The sequence below is a fragment of the Rhinatrema bivittatum genome, chromosome 19 (genome assembly GCF_901001135.1).
Source record: "Rhinatrema bivittatum chromosome 19, aRhiBiv1.1, whole genome shotgun sequence".
NCBI lineage: Eukaryota > Metazoa > Chordata > Amphibia > Gymnophiona > Rhinatrematidae > Rhinatrema > Rhinatrema bivittatum.
Window position 1 is genome coordinate 43,535,222 of NC_042633.1, and position 22,301 is coordinate 43,557,522.

The 22,301-nt window shown below is 51.6% G+C and overlaps 1 protein-coding gene across 3 annotated transcripts in view; it reads right to left on the reverse strand.

Annotated features, from left to right (window-relative positions):
• The window catches only part of CACNA1A (calcium voltage-gated channel subunit alpha1 A), a 164,692-nt gene that overhangs the window by 85,926 nt on the left and 56,465 nt on the right, over positions 1–22,301 (reverse strand). For all 3 annotated transcript variants that reach the window (XM_029585399.1, XM_029585398.1, XM_029585401.1), the window contains exons 6-13: positions 21,387–21,577; positions 10,521–10,624; positions 8,664–8,779; positions 6,213–6,269; positions 5,425–5,514; positions 4,923–5,132; positions 3,667–3,779; positions 989–1,101 (exon numbers count right to left, since the gene is read on the reverse strand). In XM_029585399.1, the coding sequence (XP_029441259.1) occupies positions 989–1,101; positions 3,667–3,779; positions 4,923–5,132; positions 5,425–5,514; positions 6,213–6,269; positions 8,664–8,779; positions 10,521–10,624; positions 21,387–21,577 (994 nt within the window). The remainder of the gene's footprint in view (positions 1–988; positions 1,102–3,666; positions 3,780–4,922; positions 5,133–5,424; positions 5,515–6,212; positions 6,270–8,663; positions 8,780–10,520; positions 10,625–21,386; positions 21,578–22,301) is intronic.

A 22,301-nucleotide genomic window follows, 5' to 3' on the forward strand; every position in this document is an offset into this window, starting at 1 on the left:
CTTCCTAACTGGCAGTGCAGGCAGGTACTTTTCAACCCACACAAACCAACCTGATCCTCAAACAAAAAAAAAGCACCCCGATAGTTTGTGTCCGCCGATCACGTTGCTAAACAGGTTTAAAAAAAATAAAAAAGTACATGTAGCTTACATCATCTCACATGGGAGCATAAAGCGGACGGGGTAAGTACGCACATGCCTTTTATAAACTAACTGCACACATGTAGTTTTATCCCCTGGGGAACACCTCTTTTTTACTTTTTACCGTGGTAATATGTGATACTTTCACTTGGCCGAGAATCCACGTAGGTTGAGTCAGCCATTCTATTCATGCTTACATAGTTTTTGCCCTCATAATTCCTGACTTAGCTGTTGCAAAACAAAACCCCACGAAAAGCAAGGCTGGGCTGCCTACGTGACGCGGGAGACCCTCAGGTCAGAGGCCAGTGGTTGAACAGGGACGCAGTTCTGGTATCAGCCAGTTGACAGGTACTACCTGCAAGCTGCAAGGATTCTTACATAATGCTCAAGAATATGGAATGTAATATAAACCAGGCATGGGAATTTTATGGTCCCTTTCGTTTCATTTCAGTGTGCATTATTGCAAAATAGCTAAAACGAAATGAAACCGACAAAAGGGCATAAAAAGGAACCAAAAAAATGCTACACCCTGCACCTCTCTAATATATAAATATTGATCTAGCATATAATATAAATATATTATGCAAACATATTTCTGTTCATATAAGAGAGACAAAGCTGCATTCATTTACAGCAGAACTTTGGCTGAGGAGGTGCAAATCCACTGGGCGCTCTCAACAAGAGAGAGGGATGGATGGTTAGGTAACAAAAGAATTGAGGCCATAAGTGATTGCTTATTGTGCCTATGCCTTGTAACTTTGAAAGTCTCCCCCTCTCTCTGTGCACACACATACGTAAACAGATACACATATACAAGTACCATACGTACGAGAAAGAACAGAGCACGTACTTTGTAACTTTGAAGATTCGCAATAACCTGAGAGCTCGTAATACACTGATTCCGAAGGACGTTTTGGGTTTCAGAAAGGCCCATATCACTTCGAAGATACTCCCAATGATGACCTGTTGCAGAAGAAGAAAACACGTAAGCCTCCTTGCCTTAGTGAGAGCGCTTGCTGGGGTGCCGCTGTCTCTGCTGCGTTCCTTGTGGGAAGGTTTCCAGAGGAACCCCTTCAAGCTGAAATGAGAATCTCCCCCTGAATGTCATCACCCTCCTACTCCATGTGCACACACACACACACACACACACACACACAGAGTCTGGCTCTCCTCAGGAACTCATCGCTCTGGCTGCCATTCGGGGCTCCCTGGCTTTTGTTCTAAATTCCACACTACCGGGGGGATCTCCTGGGGGAAAACGCTTAGCCTTTTCACCTGTGTTAATGCCACATTCTCCAAGCATTGAAAGAAGACGACCAGGAGCGGTCGGGACGCGTTCAGCCATGGAAAGCCAAATAGCGAAGGTGTGCTGAGGTGCAGCACGAGCCAGAGACACACAGGCACAGACGTACGCCGGATGCACACCCAAGCAGCGCCTCGAGCTCATGCAGGCACGAGATCCACGTGAGGGGGAGACCAGGGAGCTTGCAAAGTGACACCCCGCCTGCCGTCGGTGCACAAGCCAGCCTCCAGGATATTGGGCTCGATGGGCCCTTGGTTCTGACCCAGCGTGCCGGTACTTTTTGTTCCTGTTCCCAAGGAGCAGGGGAGAAAGCGTCGACTGTAGTGGGGTGCAGAACCCTTCTCATCACGAGGAGTGGCAGGTGAGGAGCAGGAACCCCCCCCCTCCACAAGATTTAGGGGGTAATTTTCAAAAGGAGTTACATGCGTAAATGTAGCTACTATTGTAGCAATTTTCAAAAACCCACTTACTCAAGTAAAGTGAATTTACTCCAGTAAACCTGGTTTTTACTCGAGTAAATGCTTTTTAAAATCAGGCCCATACTGAGGATCAGGGGATGACGGGGGCTGGTAACTAAACCTCCAGCCCTGGCACTGGTATCTCTGCCACACGGGCTGCCGCAGCTCCTGCCCACCCAATGACAAGTGAAGTTAGATGTCGGGTGCCACGGCTATCATTGGCACCACAAGATCCCCAAGGAGAGGAGTGGCTGATTTGAACACATATCACAAGTGAGCAGTTTTGCTTTTCTCCGTGGACAAGCAGGACAAAGAAGGGACTCACAAACGAAAAGACAAACAATGCAAAAGAGAGAAAAATTTAAAAATCCCCATCAGTAAAAAAAAGGAAAATGAGAGGCTTGAATATCCCGAAAAAGAACCATCATTTCAGCCTAAGCAAGAGAATAAAGACTGAGGCGCTGGCTGCGTGGGAAGGTCCTTCTCAGCCTTTCTGAGCTCTGAGGGAGCGTCCTCAGATAACGCCGCTCCACTCATGTGACCGACCCTGGCCCTGCTTGTCCATGGAGAAAAAGGGAGCAGCGTGGAGGATGCAGAAGGGGAAATATCCCAAGCAGTCTTAATAAATAAATAAAAAAAACAGCGGGAGCCACCCCCCGAGGGCACCAACAACTCAGTTACAAGGATCTTCACGAGTCATTTGCGTTTGTAGGGAGCAGGACCCCGCGCTGCTCCAGCCCACTGAGAACAAGCACGAAGGTGTTCTACATCTGTGACGCTTTTTGGAAAACGCCACCTGTGTGTGCCGTCTTATCTGAGGATGTTTTAAAACAGCTGCAGGTAAGCCTCTGATCTGACATCCATCTCCGTGTAAACCTTGCAATGTAACTGTCTCCACTTGTTCCAATGTATAGAGACCACGTCTCATCAAAGGCCTCTCACGCACCCCCCGGGCCACATTCAGCTCTCATAGCTATTAGGGTACCTCATGCCAAACCTTGAGCACCCTACGGCTCACCTCACCCTGGCTGCGTTCCCCACCTGAGGATTGTGGATTGGGTTACCAGGTTAAAAGGCGGGAAACAGAGGGTAGGACTCAATGCTCAGTTTTCCCAAAAGAGAAAGGTCGTTAGTGATCAGCACTGGGAACTGTGCTATTTAAGGTAAGTCATAAATGATTATCTGACCCAGCACGGCACTTTTATGTTCAGGAAAGGGGGGGCTTGATGGGTCCTGAGTCACCCGACATATATATATATATATTTTGTTTTTATTTGTCAACCTTTAGTTCTGTGCTTTTGGTAAAATTCTATCAGATATCCGTCAGGGCCCTGCACTTTTCCCAGACTGTAAACTCCTTACTGCTGTCACCACTTCACTTAACAAAAATGGTTCTTCAAGCATATTTTTTTTTTTTTGCCTATTGTGAGGATCGGTTGTACATCATGAGATGCCCCCAGTATAAGAGTATTGTTATATGGCTACATACAATAATCTCATTTAGTCTTAATGGGGGTTAATAAAAAAGAGGTCATCAGCTCAATCTCTAATTTTAACTTATTGCACGATTTCATTTTGCTTTAAACAGGAACCCCCTCTACCCCTTGGTATTGTTCTTGCTGGCAGCTGCAATGGAGCAGACACTCTGCGGCAGGAGGTAAATTAATCCCGTCCCTTTGATTGGCCGAACAATACCCCAAGGCGTCTAATGACACAAGGCTGTGTGTTCACGGGCAGGAGAAGGTTCTTCTTGTATCCAGCACTTACAGCACAGTCGAAGCAGTTGAATGAGGAGTGAAAGTAAGGCCTCGATCCAAGCCCGTACATTTTTAGAAACATTTCGGACATAAAGAGTCCTAAGAAAATGAATTCTGCATAGTCTGAAAGAGAAACAAACTGAACAAAGTCAGTACTGAGAAGGCCCCTCACCCCCTCCCACCACCCCACCCCCCAAAGTCAATGCTGGTTGACCCAAACCACTCCAAACCCAACATATTCGGATTTTTGTTTGCTTCCTACCTCTCGCCACTCCTGTGTGGCAAAACTGTCCCCAGTGAGCCAACGCAACAGGACCCATTAGGTAGCAATAATTATTGCGTGGGATTTTAATATCTTTCTCGTACTTAACGAGTCTTGGTGTGCTGGACCCCTATGAACAGCTCTGCCTGACTCCTGGATGCTTGGAGGGAGTCCTGACATTCGAGTGGTCTGAAAGATTTTTATTATATATATATATATATATTACCGAAATCATAATTAGAGCATCGGCCGTTATGAATTCTGAACAACCCAACTGTGCAAAAATCAGCCGCACAAAAAGGGGAGGGCTGGGAGGCCAGGCCAGAGCGCTCTTCTGCCCCTGGTAATGCCACCAACGCTGCCCCTCCCCCCCAAGTCTGGGTGCTGCCGGGCACGCTCCTTCCTCCTAGAGGCACCAGCAAGGCCCCGAAGGAGCTGAGAATCCAGCACACACCTTCCATTTGTGCAAAGAAATGAAGCAATGCAGGAATATTGCTCTGCTCGTGCCTGCGTGCGTCTGTGTCAGTTCTAAACCCTCTAACCTGGGGAGGGGGCTGCCAGGCACAGTAGGAAAACTCTGGAAGATGAAAAACAATTATAGGCTGTGGGGGGGGGGGGGGGGGGGAGAGGCTCGCACGCCGTCACCCCGGAAGACGGACCGCCCAGGCAGCGAGCAAAGTCTACGGAAGGCAGGCGAGGTTGATTGTGTTTCCCACGGTTTCAGCTTTAAATCATGGTTCATACGTTCTCAAACCTTTAACCCACCCCCCTCAGGTAGTGCCTCCATTTCAACCCGGGTGGCCCCCACCCCCCGACCTGCTAGAGTACGAGAGATAAAAAGACAACACCAACCGGAGAGGGAAAGAGGAAAAGAGGCTGAGAGAGAAAGAGACGGGCAGAGAGAGAGAGAGAGAGGAGGAAAGGAAGACAAGTTGGCGGGCAATGGGAAGACGAAACCCAAGCTTGTAAAAAAAAAAAAAAAAAAGAGGAAAGCTTGCACTCACTGAGGAAGTCGGTTAGCCATTCTGGCTGGCCATAGTGTACTATAGCAACACACATGGTGTTGAGTGCTACCAGACTGAGAACCGTCCAGTAAAACGCCTGAGTTTTCACCATGCGGCGGATGTAGAAACGCAGCTTCCTCTCCTTCTTGTGAAAGAAAGAGGAGTTCTCCAGCTTGGCACTTTTAATGCTGGCTCTGGCGAAGGGAGACCCTGGCGAAAGGGGAAAAAAGAGAGAGAGAAAGAGAGAGAGAGAGTAGCATCATTAGCGCGGATCCGAGCAAACCCTTCCCGCGGACGAAATGAAACCCGTAAACACTGCAGGGAGGTTTCATTTTATCGGCAAGCCCACCCTACGAAGCTGCGCCGCCCTGAAGGCAGAAGCCCCCACCGCGACTCACGTATCTGAACAACGCGCCAGGCGCACGTCAGCGCGCGCCGCATCACATTCCTGGTGTAAAGGGTTAAACCGAAGCAGGCGGTCTTGTGGAGAGAGGATGCATACCCACGGAGGAGATGTCAGCCAGCTGATCCTCAGCTTCCTCGGCATTCAGCAAGTCCGTTTTACTCTTCTTGATCGTGCCTCTCCGCAGAGCTCCAACAATAGAAACATGACAAGAAGAAATATTCCATTATTCTTTGCTTTCTCACCAGAATTCCTGATGTGGCGTATCAGCCACATCACCGACACCTGCTGGGAGAGGCTGGGACTGCAGGAGCTGTGACTCCCCCCATACCCAGTGCTCCTGCACCATTCCCTACAGCTCCTCCTGCTGGGAGAGGCTGGGACTGCAGGAGCTAGGAGATCTTCCCCCCCCCCCTCCCAAATCAAGCACTCCTGCACCATCCCCTTCAGCACCATCCCCTTCTACGCCTCCTGCTGGGAGAGGCTGGGACTGCAGGAGCTGTGACCCCCATACCCAGTGCTCCTGCGCCGTTCCCTACAGTGCCTCCTGCTGGGAGAGGCTGGGACTGCAGGAGCTGTGACTCCCCCCCATACCCAGTGCTCCTGCACCATTCCCTACAGCGCCTCCTGCTGGGAGAGGCTGGGACTGCAGGAGCTGTGACTCCCCCCACACCCAGTGCTCCTGCACCATTCATTCCCTACAGCGCCTCCTGCTGGGAGAGGCTGGAACTGCAGGAGCTGTGACCACCCCCCCCCCCCAGCACTTCTGCACCATTCCCTACAGTGCCTCCTACTGGGGAGAGGATGGGACAGCAGACAATGCCGAGAGACCCTAGTAATAACAAATAAACAGCATGGCTGACATAGGACTGGCTCAGATGGGTTACCATCAAAGGGATGTCTTTGCTCTCCATCTGTGTCATCCTCAGCTAAAATCACCTCCTCTGTAGAGACAAATAACAAAGCAAAACCTTGTCACTGAATTGCACAATCTCTCAAAACAGCTAACAAGCATGGGTAACAGGCACAAGAGGAAATGCGCTAAAACACAATTACTAATCCAATAACCCACCGCCCTTGTAAATGTTAATACAGGAGGAACACACAGACACACATCATGCCAATGTTATTGTAAAACTGTCCCTGCAGCGCTTTCGACCCCAGCATCAGTGCTGCCCTTGTTCTCAGAGGAGGGTCCTGAAAACTCTCTGTAATCTGAGACCCCTGACTCGCTTTCCCAGGAGAGGGTCCTGAAAACCCTTTGTAACCTGAGCCCCCTGACTCGCTTTCCTAGAGGAGGGTCCTGAAAACCCTTTGTAACCTGAGACCCCTGACTCACTTTCCCAGGGGAGGGTCCTGAAAACCCCTCTGTAACCTGAGCCCCCTGACTCGCTTTCCCAGGGGAGGGTCCTGAAAACCCTTTGTAACCTGAGCCCCCTGACTCGCTTTCCCAGGGGAGGGTCCTGAAAACCCTTTGTAACCTGAGCCCCCTGACTCGCTTTCCCAGGGGAGGGTCCTGAAAACCCTCTGTAACCTGAGCCCCCTGACTCGCTTTCCCAGGGGAGGGTCCTGAAAACCTTCTGTAACCTGAGCCCCTGACTCGCTTTCCCAGGGGAGGGTCCTGAAAACCCTCTGTAACCTGAGCCCCCTGACTCGCTTTCCCAGGGGAGGGTCCTGAAAACTCTCTGTAACCTGAGCCCCCTGACTCGCTTTCCCAGGGGAGGGTCCTGAAAACCCTTTGTAACCTGAGCCCCCTGACTCGCTTTCCCAGGGGAGGGTCCTGAAAACCCTCTGTAACCTGAGCCCCCTGACTCGCTTTCCCAGGGGAGGGTCCTGAAAACCTTCTGTAACCTGAGCCCCTGACTCGCTTTCCCAGGGGAGGGTCCTGAAAACCCTCTGTAACCTGAGCCCCCTGACTCGCTTTCCCAGGGGAGGGTCCTGAAAACCCTCTGTAACCTGAGCCCCCTGACTCGCTTTGCCAGGGGAGGGTCCTGAAAACCCTTTGTAACCTGAGCCCCCTGACTCGCTTTCCCAGGGGAGGGTCCTGAAAACCCTCTGTAACCTGAGCCCCTGACTCGCTTTCCTAGGGGAGGGTCCTGAAAACCTTCTGTAACCTGAGCCCCTGACTCGCTTTCCCAGGGGAGGGTCCTGAAAACCCTCTGTAACCTGAGCCCCCTGACTCGCTTTCCCAGGGGAGGGTCCTGAAAACCCTCTGTAACCTGAGCCCCCTGACTCGCTTTCCCAGGGGAGGGTCCTGAAAACCCTCTGTAACCTGAGCCCCCTGACTCGCTTTCCCAGGGGAGGGTCCTGAAAACCCTCTGTAACCTGAGCCCCCTGACTCGCTTTCCCAGGGGAGGGTCCTGAAAACCTTCTGTAACCTGAGCCCCTGACTCGCTTTCCCAGGGGAGGGTCCTGAAAACCCTCTGTAACCTGAGCCCCCTGACTCGCTTTCCCAGGGGAGGGTCCTGAAAACTCTCTGTAACCTGAGCCCCCTGACTCACTTTCCCAGGGGAGGGTCCTGAAAACCCTTTGTAACCTGAGCCCCCTGACTCGCTTTCCCAGGGGAGGGTCCTGAAAACCTTCTGTAACCTGAGCCCCCTGACTCGCTTTCCCAGGGGAGGGTCCTGAAAACCCTTTGTAACCTGAGCCCCCTGACTCGCTTTCCCAGGGGAGGGTCCTGAAAACCTTCTGTAACCTGAGCCCCCTGACTCGCTTTCCCAGGGGAGGGACCTGAAAACCCTTTGTAACCTGAGCCCCCTGACTCGCTTTCCCAGGGGAGGGTCCTGAAAACCCTTTGTAACCTGAGCCCCCTGACTCACTTTCCCAGGGGAGGGTCCTGAAAACCCTCTGTAACCTGAGCCCCCTGACTCACTTTCCCAGGGGAGGGTCCTGAAAACCCTTTGTAACCTGAGCCCCCTGACTCGCTTTCCCAGGGGAGGGTCCTGAAAACTCTCTGTAACCTGAGCCCCCTGACGCCTCAGTCTTATGAGCTCGCTCCCCTGAAAGCAGGACATTTAACTGCAAGCCAGCTTACAGTGGAGTTTGTTTCCTCTCCCCATCCCTTGCTGCCCCATTTTATTTAGGGCAGGGGGAAAGCAGCCCTTCATCTCTATCTACAGGGTCAGACCATGGCTCAGACCTTGGCTACCAGTGGATGTGCCCAGGAAGCAGGGGAAGGTATAGAGCGGGCCACTCCCTGTCCCCCCCCCCCCCCCTCCCTCCCTCCACTCTCCAGCAGGACGACCTCCCGGACGGTCTGTGACTGACTCTCATCCCCCTCTGAAGCCGGTTACACCGTTGGCTGCCGCAGCGAGCCCCTTCCTCCCGGGGACCCTCACCTGCTTTAGAGATCCACTCCATGTAGCCGTTCAGCTCTCTCTCAATCTGCTGCTGCCGTCGGAGCTTCAGGAAAGCACGCCGGTTCTCCACCTTCTCCCTTTCTTTGGCAAACTCCCTGCAAGGTCTCAGACTGGTCACTCGGTATCCCCCAGCTTCCCTCCCACGCCCCACTCCCCTGCACAGACTGCCACTAGTGCCCAGTGCCCACATACAGCTGGGACAGGATCCGGGGTAGGAGAGGAGCGCCTACTGGTGCCAGAGAATCAGTGTACGGACGCATGCACCAGTGGGTCTGGGATGCACAGGGACTTTCTTACCACCAATCTCCTATTAATGCCTACAACGTTCAGGACCCAATGAGTACTGCCTGCCTACCGGGGAGTGAAATAAATGTATTTATTCCATCAGATGTCTCAAAACACCTTTCCAGAGACAGCCCAAGGTGCTCTATGGTAAAAGCTTAGCAAGCAATGATCATTCAAAGAGATAGAGATTCCATAGCACTAAAACGCGTTCGTGGCAAGACAGACAGACAGCAAAATACAAGCAGAGAAATCAGTAACATACAAATAACCATGGCACAAGCAGAGCCGACAAAAATTCCTAATTAGAAGTGCTTAGGATAAAAAAAATATCTGAAATAGCAGCAGCAAGATACGCCTGTCTCAATTAAAAAGTGAACTTAAAAAAAAGAAAGAAATTAAAATGCCACCATTTTGAAATATGCCTTCTGGGTGAGGCTCCTCCCACATCATTCAGGAAACTTCTCCAGCACTTCTAGTACCAAATAACTAAAACTCCTACCAAGACCCATAGCTCCATCTGTCATGTGTGCACAGCAAACTGCTTAAAGGCAGGAGGGAGAACTTGGAGAAGCCGGCCCTGATTGCTATAGGAGTTAATAGGAAGGAAATGGCAAGTAAGAAAATTCTCAGTCTACGACCATCCCATATAGTCACAAGTGGTGAACTTTGTAAGATGGCTGATGCCTTCTTGCTCATTCTAGTGTTTCAAGGCTTGGGATAGGCAAGCACTGATGGTTGAGTATGGGTGTGGGAAGCACTGATGGTTGAGTATGGGTGTGGGCAAGCACTAATGGTTGAATATGGCTGTGGGCAAGCACTAATGGTTGAGTATGGGTGTCAGCAAGCACTGATGGTTGAGTATGGGTGTGGGCAAGCACTGATGGTTGAGTACGGGTGTCAGCAAGCACTGATGGTTGAGTATGGGTGTCAGCAAGCACTGATGGTTGAGTATGGGTGTGGGCAAGCACTAATGGTTGAGTATGGGTGTCAGCAAGCACTGATGGTTGAGTATGGGTGTGGGCAAGCACTAATGGTTGAGTATGGGTGTGGGTAAGCACTGATGGTTGAGTATGGGTGTCAGCAAGCACTGATGGTTGAGTATGGGTGTGGGCAAGCACTAATGGTTGAGTATGGGTGTCAGCAAGCACTGATGGTTGAGTATGGGTGTGGGCAAGCACTTATGGTTGAGTATGGGTGTCAGCAAGCACTGAAGGTTGAGTATGGGTGTGGGCAAGCACTGATGGTTGAGTATGGGTGTCAGCAAGCACTGAAGGTTGAGTATGGGTGTGGGCAAGCACTGATGGTTGAGGTCCAGTATAGGCAAACATTGATGGACGAGGATGGGGATAAGCATGCAGGGATGACTGAAAAAATACAGAGCTATGCACGAATGGGTGGGATGAAGGACAGATCTGGAGGTGGGCTTAGGTATGTGAGAGTAGGTGTGCCCTGATGCAGGTTAGGCTAGATATGTCATTATGACCCCCCGACCCCCCCCCCCCCTGCACACCAATAACCCTATTCTACACTTCATGAGCTGGCAGAACTTACCCCGACAGGACCCCCAGCGCAAGGTTCAGCATGAAAAAGGAGCCAATGATGATGAGGGGGATGAAGTACAGCCAGTTCCAAGTGTTCCCTGAGGCATTGTTGCTCTGGAGGGGAGAAGAGAGAATCAGGAGAGAGCAGAGTTATTACGGGGTGCGGCGTCCACCTTCTCTCTGATCCAGAGCTCGCCCTGCCTGCTGGGGCTTGGACAGCTCCCAAGGGGGGGGGGGGGATGCAAGGAATTAGCAGGCCACACCCAGGGAGGCGGGACGGGCAGTTAGGCTGGCACAGGAGAAGGTCCATCCGGTGCAGAACTGAATTATCATTACAATGTGAAGGATCTACCCAGTGTTTTCTTCCAATAGCCAGAGATGGGTCGGGGGGGGGAACGGATATGATTAACAGGGGTCCTGTGAAAGCACATTCAGACTGCCCTGGGGAGGGAAGATGGTTTTGGTTATCCACGGCTGATGTGGCAGCTGCGTCCTCATGACTGCTTGAAACATCTGCCGTTGATAGTCACGTCAAGACTGGACTACGGTAACTCGTTACACTGCAACGGACGCGCAATACGGCAGCCGGAATTTCAGGGCACGTAAGGTATTTGGGCTCATGTTTCCCCCCACCCTTAACCATCTTTGGCGGCTTGCAGCCAGAGCTTGCTGTAAGTTTAGGATAATAACAGTATTCTGAAGGGAGACCATACTGTTTACTCATGGGGGGGGGGGGGAAACTGGATCACTATTGCCCCTCACGTAACTCACGTTGCTCCATTGCCAATTTCTCGCTTCTACGCTCTGTTGAATTTTTCTGGCTTACGGAAGATGAGAGGCTGGGCTTTGTTTTGGCATGCGGCGCGTGGAGGAGGAATGTGGGTAAAAGCCCGGGCAATCCGACAGACGCCTTTAGAGAGCGGTTTGTAGGAAGCTGGGGGGTCATAATTTACAGAGAATCGCATATTCAGAGGCATTTTTATTCAGGATGGAAACCTGCCCGGTCAGTAAAGACGGGGCATTATTAAAATTTTCCGTAAGTGAAAGCAATAAACGACCCGGGAGCCCCTGCACCACTAAAGCATTATTACCTCCAGGCACAGAGAGGGAGGGGGGTTGTGGATAGGGGGAATAATGAGAATGAAAGGGAAGAGGGGAATCAGAGGAGAACAGACATCTTAAACGCAAGGGACCCAATAGTCAAAGACGTCCGGTCATGTAACTTAGGCAGACAACTTGGAAGGGATAAGGCAGCGACGTGGCTTACGCTGCTGAACATAGCCCGACAGGTACTGGAGAGCCGGGAAAAGTTACATCGGGATATAACTTTAGACCTGCTATTGGGCAGCCTAAGGCTGAATAAGATTAACCGGATAAGCTGACCCTGCCTCAATCCGCCTGCCGCCAAGATATCCAAACATAGCCGGGTGAGCCCCTATCTCTCCGGCTATAAATAGCGCTGAATGTCGGTCCCGAGCGCCTGCAGGTGAAGGAGAGAGAGGGGGGTGAAATGGAGCGGAGGGAGAAGGCTGAAGGGACGGGAGGCGGAGGCAGGCGGAGGCAGGCGGAGGAGTGCAGGGCCTCACACCGGCTGGCTCCGCCCCTCGCTGTCTGTGGGGGGTGGGGAGGGTACGGATTGCCTTCGGCTCTATGTTTCTTAATTTTACCACTTGCCTAATTGCATTGGTTTTCAGTTTTTATCTTGATTGTACTCTTGCCGCGGGCGGGTCAGGCGGTCTGTAAGTCCTTTAAATAAATAAATAGGCAAATGATATGAAAACGCGTCACAGAGCGGCGGGTGGGAGGAGGTAAGACGAAAGTGACTTCAAAAATCTGGAGGAATGGGCAGAGGGCTTGGTAGCCACAAAATGTAACAAAATCACAGGTTAGGAAAGCAAAACCCCAAGGGCCAAATACCATTTTTGGAGGTGAAGAACTGGCAATCATCAAATGGGCGGTCACCATCTCCGATCGACTCCAGGCCGCCGGGCAGCGTTGATCGACTCCAGTCCATTGAGCAGTGATGATAGTCTCCAGTCCACCGGGCAGCGTTGATAGTCTCCAGTCCATTGAGCAGTGATGATAGTCTCCTGGCCACCGGGCAGTGATGATAGTCTCCAGGCCATTGAGCAGTGATGATAGTCTCCTGGCCACCGGGCAGTGATGATAGTATCCAGGTCATCAGGCAGTGTTGATAGTCTCCCAGGCCATTGAGCAGTGATGATAGTCTCCTGGCCACCGGGCAGTGATGATAATCTCCAGGCCATTGGGCAGTGATGATAGTCTCCCAGGCCACCGGGCAGTGATGATAGTCTCCAGGCCAGTGGGCAGTGACGATAGTCTCCCAGGCCATTGAGCAGTGATGATAGTCTCCAGGCCACCGGGCAGCATTGATAGTCTCCTGGCCACCGGGCAGCGATGATAGTATCCAGGTCACCGGGCAGTGTTGATAGTCTCCAGGCCACCGGGCAGTGATGATAATATCCAGATCACCGGGCAGTGATGATAGTCTCCAGGCCATCGGGCAGTGATGATAGTCTCCCAGGCCACCAGGCAGTGATGATAGTCTCCAGGCCACCGGGCAGTGATGATAGTATCCAGGTCACCGGGCAGTGATGATAGTCTCCAGGCCATTGGGCAGTGATGATAGTCTCCCAGGCCACCAGGCAGTGATGATAGTCTCCAGGCCACCGGGCAGTGATGATAGTATCCAGGTCACCGGGCAGTGTTGATAGTATCCAGGCCACCGGGCAGTGATGATAATATCCAGATCACCGGGCAGTGATGATAATCTCCAGGCCACCGGGCAGTGATGATAGTATCCAGGTCACCGGGCAGTGATGATAGTCTCCAGATCACTGGGCAGTGATGATAGTATCCAGGCCTCCAGGCAGTGATGATAGTCTCCAGGCCACCGGGCAGTGATGATAGTATCCAGATCACCAGGCAGTGATGATAGTCTCCAGGTCACCGGGCAGTGTTGATAGTCTCCAGGCCACCGGGCAGTGATGATAGTATCCAGATCACCGGGCAGTGATGATAGTATCCAGGCCTCCAGGCAGTGATGATAGTCTCCAGGCCACCGGGCAGTGATGATAGTATCCAGATCACCGGGCAGTGATGATAGTCTCCAGGCCATTGGGCAGTGATGATAGTCTCCCAGGCCACCAGGCAGTGATGATAGTCTCCCGGCCACCAGGCAGTGATGATAGTCTCCCAGGCTGCCGGGCAGTGTTGATAGTCTCCAGGCCACTGGGCTATGTTGATAGTCTCCAGGCCACTGGGCAGTGCTGATAGTCTCCAGGCCACCGGGCAGCGTGACAGAGCAGTTGGTGAAACTGACAGGGAGAGGGAATTTCTAGCCCCTCTCTACAGGGCTCTGCTGAGACTGCACCTCGAGCACTGTATTGGGTTGTGGAGGGCAGGGGAGCAGGGGGTGTAAATGGATTGCTTTCAGCACAGGCAGCAGCCCTGAGATGGGATCTGCATTTCCCCGTCTCCGGCAGATCTGATTTCGGCGGGGGGGGGGGGGGGGAGAGGTCGAGGGCTCAGAGCCCCCCAGGGCGCTGGCCTTCTTCTCACCCTCCCAAGTCTGCCTTTCCCTGCACAGAATCAGAGCTTTGCTGTCCGGTGCCTGTGGGCAGGGCGACGGTGGGGGTTCGTGGAGTCTTTCTTACCTACGTGAGCAGCTTAAAGAGTTTTTTGTTCCCATTTCTTGTTGCTAAATATAGCCCAGGAGAAGAAAGGGCTCTGCAGGCTCGAGCCTGGAAACCTCCTGGCCGTACGCAGCAATGAATGCTGAGCCGTGACCGCAGAGACAGAGAGAGGCAGGAGGGAAGGCACGACTGCATGGCGCACAGTCAGTCAGAGCAGCACAGGGCACCTCTGAGACCCTGAAATAAGGCACAAATGCCCCTCCATCCAATCTCCTGCAATATTTGTCCTAAAAAAAAAAAAAAAAGTGAATTGTGGATGCATTCATTTGCAGCCATGTGTAGGACAGGCTGGTATTCCTGCACCATATACACACAGGAGTACAGAGACTGGCACACCTGCACGCATGCATACAGGGACATACAGGCTGGTATGCCTGCACCATAAACACACAGGAGTACAGAGACTGGCACACCTGCACGCATGCATACAGGGACATACAGGCTGGTATGCCTGCACCATATACACACAGGAGTACAGAGACTGGCACACCTGCACCCATGCATACAGGGGCACACAGGCTGGTATGTTTGCACCATATACACACAGGAGTACAGAGACTGGCATACCTGCACCCAATGCATAGAGGGGCACACAGGCTGGTATGCCTGCACCATATACACACAGGAGTACAGAGACTGGCCACACCTGCACGCATGCATACAGGGACAAACAGGCTGGTATGCCTGCACCATATACACACAGGAGTACAGAGACTGGCATACCTGCACCCAATGCATAGAGGGGCACACAGGCTGGTATGCCTGCACCATATACACACAGGAGTACAGAGACTGGCACACCTGCACGCATGCATACAGGGACAAACAGGCTGGTATGCTTGCACCATATACACACAGGAGTACAGAGACTGGCATACCTGCACCCAATGCATAGAGGGGCACACAGTCTGGTATGTTTGCACCATATACACACAGGAGTACAGAGACTGGCACACCAGCACCCATGCATACAGGGGCACACAGGCTGGTATGCCTGCACCATATACACACAGGAGTACAGAGACTGGCACACCTGCACCCATGCATACAGGGGCACACAGGCTGGAATGCCTGCACCATATACACACAGGAGTACAGAGACTGGCACACCTGTACCCATGCATACAGGGGCACACAGGCTGGTATGCTTGCACCATATACACACAGGAGTACAGAGACTGGCACACTTGCACCCATGCATACAGCTGCAGACAGGCTGGTATGCCTGCATCATATACACACAGGAGTACAGAGACTGGCATACCTGCACCCAATGCATAGAGGGGCACACAGTCTGGTATGCCTGCACCATATACACACAGGAGTACAGAGACTGGCACACCTGCACCCATGCATACAGGGGCACACAGGCTGGTATGCTTGCACCATATACACACAGGAGTACAGAGACTGGCATACCTGCACCCAATGCATAGAGGGGCACACAGTCTGGTATGCCTGCACCATATTCACACAGGAGTACAGAGACTGGCACACCTGCACCCATGCATATAGGGACAAACAGGCTGGTATGCCTGCACCATATACACACAGGAGTACAGAGACTAGCACACCTGCACCCATGCATACAGGGGCACACAGGCTGGTATGTTTGCACCATATACACACAGGAGTACAGAGACTGGCACACCTGCACCCATGCATACAGGGGCACACAGGCTGGTATGCTTGCACCATATACACACAGGAGTACAGAGACTGGCACACCTGCCCCCATGCATACAGGATCACACAGGCTGGTATGCCTGCACCATGTACACACAGGAGTACAGAGACTGGCACACCTGCACCCATGCATACAGGATCACACAGGCTGGTATGCCTGCACCATATACACACAGGAGTACAGAGACCGGCACACCTGCACCCAATGCATACAGGGACACACAGGCTGGTATGCTTGCACCATATTCACACAGGAGTACAGAGACTGGCACACCTGCACCCAATGCATACAGGGGCACACAGGCTGGTATGCCTGCACCATATACACAAAGGAGTACAGAGACTGGCACACCTGCACCCATGCATACAGGGGCACACAGGCTGGTATGCTTGCACCATATTCACACAGGAGTACAGAGACTGGCACACCTGCACCCATGCATACAGGGGCACACAGGCTGGTATGCCTGCACCATATACACACAGGAGTACAGAGACTGGCACACCTGCACCCATGCATACAGGATCACACAGGCTGGTATGCTTGCACCATATACACACAGGAGTACAGAGACTGGCACACCTGCACCCATGCATACAGGATAACACAGGCTGGTATGCCTGCATCATATACACACAGGAGTTCAGAGACTGGCACACCTGCACCCAATGCATGCAGGGGCACACAGGCTGGTATGCCTGCATCATATACACACAGGAGTACAGAGACTGGCACACTTGCATCCATGCATACAGAATCACACAGGCTGGTATGCCTGCACCATATACACACAGAAGTATAGACTGGCACACCTGCACCCATGCATACAGGAGCACACAGGCTGGTATGCCTGCATCATATACACACAGGAGTACAGAGACTGGCACACCTGCACCCATGCATACAGGATCACACAGGCTGGTATGCTTGCACCAAATACACACAGGAGTACAGAGAGTAGCACACCTGCACCCATGCATACAGCTGCACACAGGCTGGTATGCCTGCATCATATACACACAGGAGTACAGAGACTGGCACACCTGCACCCATGCATACAGGGATCACACAGGCTGGTATGCTTGCACCAAATACACACAGGAGTACAGAGAGTAGCACACCTGCACCCATGCATACAGCTGCACACAGGCTGGTATGCTTGCACCGTATACACATGCATCCTCTCCTCCAGCTTGTATTAACAGCTCAGCAAGTAAGTTCAGTCCATGTGTCTCTCTATAGTAAAGAACCTGACACTTTGGATCACAGGATACATTGCAATTCATTCTAATCCCTTTCCACATGACCTTCCTTCCCTCATGTACAAGCAAGGAAGAACACGGCAAGGAAGCTCCTTCTGGAGCAGAAAAGCTTGCAATGAGTGGGGTCAGAGCTGCTGCCCTATCCTATAGTAATATCAGTCCTCCTCTTTATAAAACTAGCAGCAGTGCCATGCAGTGCATGAAGAGGTAATTGTAACTTTCGCTTTCTCCTTATTTATGTTAATGTTTTCCCCATGTTCCATGCAAACCGATATGATATGATCTGTATCATGAATGTCGGTATAGAAAAGCACTAAATAAATAAATAAATAAATACTGTAGCACTCTCACGGTACCAGGGGATGCCTGAATGATAAGAATACAGAATCACTGCTCAGGTGCCACACTAACGGGAGATGCCCCAACAGTGGGCAAGCAAGACATCTACAAATCCTTTTCCAGAGGGAAACCATCTTCACCTATCCGGAAGATGGAACAAGAAGCCGATGGGGCATATTTTATTCAGCTGGTAGCAGACCTGGGACTCCAGAACATGTGAATGACTGCAGGATTCCTAGAAATTGCTGCCGTCACTGGGGAAGGCTAGAGTGAGAGCATGATACAGAGACAGAGAAAACTAGAGAAGTACCGCAACACATGGTCCTCACTGCTAAATATAATAAGAGTCAGCCCCAGAGCCTGTACAGGAAAACTGGAAATACATGTGTGAAGCGCACACTCTATTTTAGTGGCGAGACACTGGAGCACAAAAACAGTTATAAGTAACTGGGAATAATTAGTGCTTCAGGAACTGTTACTGTAATGCAACTGCTTAGCCCTCGTTTGACAGCTCTGGCTAAGGAGGTGTTCAGAAGCTTGGCCTTAGTGGACTCAGGGTCTCGTGACTGTGCAACAACTGTGAGAACAGGAGGGATGGATTCCAGATGTGCAGGACCTGTGGGGGAGGCAGTTCTAAGCCTGGAACATGTTTTGGGAAATTGCATGTGTCTCTCAAAATAGGGTTTTAGATGTGCAGACAAAAATGGTATAAGTAGCAGAGGCAGAGGGACAAATAGCGAGAGAGAATTGTAACCAACAGAAGCAACTCCGCTGCTCTAATCATAAGAAAAGTGTTTATACTACATTATTAGGATTGCAACCATTGCCTTTGCTATTTCTGTGTTTCCTGTGCTGCTTTTAGAAGCATAACCTAGCATAAATAATAACACACTACTAACCTGAAATCCACTGTGTGAGTGTGGATTTCTGTTTTCTTGAGTAGCAGAGCCTGTCAGGAAGGAAGCCTGTCAGGGTACCGGCTTCATTTCTGTTTGGGGCAGTGTGACTCACCAAAGAGGAGGAATGTGCTTAGAGGATGCTGGCCCTGTTTGAGTTTCAGGGTAGGGAATCTCCCAGGGAAAGGATCTGGAGGTCCATGGGCTTGTGTGTGTTACCCACACAGGCAAACAGAGGCCAGCAAGAACAAATATTCTGTACGTTTAATGCCAGAATGATTAAATTATCGTCCATGAGTTAGGGCAAAACTATTAATAAAAGACCTCGCTGATGTAGGAATATTGAAATCCAAGTTACAGACAAAAGAAGACATATATCTGAAAGAAAGTGCACGTCTCCTATTCCATAATTAGCGAACAGACACAAAGGGACGTATCTTAGAAAAACCACAAGTCTCCTATTTTATAACTAACATGCAGCTATGTACAGATATATCCAAGAACTAGCATGCATCTCCTGTTCTGTAACTAACGTGCAGACACATAAAGACATATCTGAGAGAAAGCGTGCATCTCCTATTCTCTGTAAAGAAATATTTCCCAAGATGACTCCTGAGTCTACCCCCTGTCACCCTCATCCCATGACCCCTCCTCGTTCTAGAGCCTCCTTTCCATTGATAGAGGCTCAGCTCCTGTGCATGGAAACCTCTGAGATATCTGAATGTCTCTATCCTATCTCCCCTATCTCCCCTCTCCTCCAGGGTGCATCACGTTTAGATCTTTAACTCTCTCCCCATGTGCTTTAGGATGAAGACCACTGAGCATGTTAGCAGCCTCCTTTCCATTGATAGAGGCTCAGCTCCTGTGCATGGAAACCTCTGAGATATCTGAATGTCTCTATCCTATCTCCCCTCTCCTCCAGGGTGCATCATGTTTACATCTTTAACTCTATCCCCATGTGCTTTAGGATGAAGACCACTGACCATATTAGCAGCCTCCTTTCCATTGATAGAGGCTCAGCTCCTGTGCATGGAAACCTCTGAGATATCTGAATGTCTCTATCCTATCTCCCCTCTCCTCCAGGGTGTATCATGTTTAGATCTCTAACTCTATCCCCATGTGCTTTAGGATGAAGACCACTGACCATGTTAGCAGCCTCCCTCTGGAGCGACTCCATCCTGTTTCTATCCTTCTGAAGGTGGGGTCTCCAGAATTGTACTCAGTATTCCCAGTGAGGTCTCACCAGGGACCTCTACAGGGGCAGCATTACCTCCCTTTTTCTGCTGACCCTTCCTCTCCCTATGCACCCAAGCATCTTTCTGGCTTTTACCCTCGCTTTATCTACCATAAGATCATCAGATACAATCACCCCCAGATCCTGCTCTTCTTTCATGTTCAGATGAATTTTACCCCCCATACCTTGCCACTCTCTCAGGATTTTGCAGCCCAAATGCACAACTCTTCCGATTTTAAGCATTAAAATCTTAGCTGCCAGGCCCTAGACCATTCCTCCAGCTTTGTTCGATCCCTCCTCATGTTTTTCACACATACTCGGTATCAACCTTTCCCGAGAATCCTTCCACAGCATCGCTTATGAAACGCTGAACAGAACCGGACCAAGGACCGAGCCCCTGCGGCACACCACTGGTAACCCCACCCCACGCCGTCCTTAAACCAAGTCCCCCACTAGTGTGTATTTTAGAAACTGATCTGCCCTGATCCAGACCTCCATCCTCAGCTAACCTGCGACATTTCCAGCAGGGAGGGAGAGAGAGAAATTGTACGAGGGGCAGAGCGAGGCAGCGAGCGCGTGTCCGTGTGTCCGTGTGCGCGCGTGTGTCCATGTGTGTGCGCATGTGTCCGTGTATGTCCGTGTGTGCGCGTGTCCGTGTGTGTGTGTGTCCATGTGTGCGCATGTGTCCGCGTCCGTGTGTGTGTGTCCGTGTGTGCGCATGTGTCCGTGTGTGCGCATGTGTCCGCGTCCGTGTGTGTGTGTGTGTCCGTGTGTGTGCGCGTGTGTGTCCGTGTGCGCGCGTGTGTCCATGTGCGCGCGTGTGTCCGTGTGTGTGTCCCCGTGTGTGCGCATGTGTCCATGTGTGCGCGTGTGTCCACGTCCGTGTGTCCGTGTGTGTGTGTCCGTGTGTGCGCATGTGTCCGCGTCCGTGTGTGTGTGTGTGTGTGTGCGCGTATGTCCGTGTGTGCGTGTGTGCGTGTGTGTGTGAGACATTCGCCTTTCTGCATGCTCTGGAAGTTCCTGCTACTTCCACCTAGCCGGGGGGGGGGGGGGGGGGGAGGGCTGATGAAGGGGACTTAAACTCTACCCACAAGGCGTCGAAGCCTTTGAAATGTTCTTCCGTAGGTGGGGAAGAGCAACAGTCAAAAGCGCCGCAGAGATGCAAACTTTTCACCTGTGGGTTTGCTGATAATCCAAGCAGTGGGGTGGGGGGGGGTGGAAGGGGGCGTGGGGGGGGAGTTTGCTTTTACGCCCGCCTTTGCCAAAAAAAAAAAAAAAAAAGCTTTCCCTGCGCGAAGCAGAAGGGGGGGGGGAGTTCGTGCGAGTCGTTTCCTCGGCAGAGTTGTCAAAGCGAGGTTTGCACGCTCCAGTTGGCGTCGGACGCTGGTGAGACCTTGGGGGGGGGGGGGGCGGTATAAAAGCCGGGAAACGTAGGCGGCCAGGTAAACTTCCAAAGGGTTTAAGCTCCTACCTTCGGGAGTTGGGGGGTCCTTAAAACCTACTAAATTTAGGGCAGGGGAGGGAATCGAAAGCTCAGCACCAGGACGTCTAACTCTGGTGCCGAAATCTGAGGAGCTCAAGCCTCTTTCGAACATCAAACTTCTTTATCTCTTTTGGCTTTCACGGAGAGTTCCCCTGAACCTCAGGAAAGGGGGAGAGAGAGAGAGAGAGAGGGGCCCGGGAGGAGGCGGGTCACGGAGCGAGGGCCTTTCCCCTGTCCGGTCGCCAGCGCGGTGGCTTACATGATACAGGATGTCGGTCCATCCCTCCATGGTGATACACTGGAAGACGGTCAGCAGTGCATACATAATGTTGTCAAACTGGGTGATCCCGTTATTCGGCCCGTCCCAATTTTTCTCGCACTCGCTCCCGTTCGGGCACAGGCGGGCCGAGGATTCGTTCCCGCACGGCGTCTCCCGGCCCCTGATTTCAGCTGTAGGGTAGGGAGAAAACACAGAGAGAGAGGGTCAAGCGAGCAAGGTGCGGTCGGTCGACGTGCAAGAATCCTGACCCTGCCTCTTTCAGCCCTGACATTTGAGCACCAACAGCTCATTCTGATATTTGTTTGGTTTGCATTTCTTAGATTTTCCTCCTCTCCGTTCATCTTTATAGCCTGTGTGGGAAAATAATCTTGTGCATTTAAAAAAAAAAAAAAAAAAAAACAAGTCAAGAAACCTTTACAGTGCCCGGGGAGGAGCCATTAAGTCACTCCAGCTCTCACTGCCAGGGGGAACTTCCATTGGAAGCCCGGGTATTCGCTGGGGGGCCCCCCACACCCAGCCTGTTCTCCTCTCCCCATCTTAACATTTACCCTTCTGAATGCGACCTTCCCCTCCACCCTGCCCAGTCTCAGGTGGCTCACATATACAGAACCATGCGACTTAGCATTTCTGAAGTGCTAGTCCACATATGCAGCACTGTACAGAGGCAGATAAGAGACAGTCCCTGCCCTATAGAGCTTACAAGCCAGTCAAGACAAAGACTCTGTAATAATATTCCTTATGTGAGCCATGGAAACCCCCGGGAGGGAGGAAGTGCCAGCGATTGCTCTGCAGCTCTCATTTGTGCCTGAATCTGTTGGGAGCTGTGGTCATTGCCTCTCAGTCGGGCTAGCCATAGAGAAAAATCCCAGGAAACTGCAGATTCAGAGCATCAGA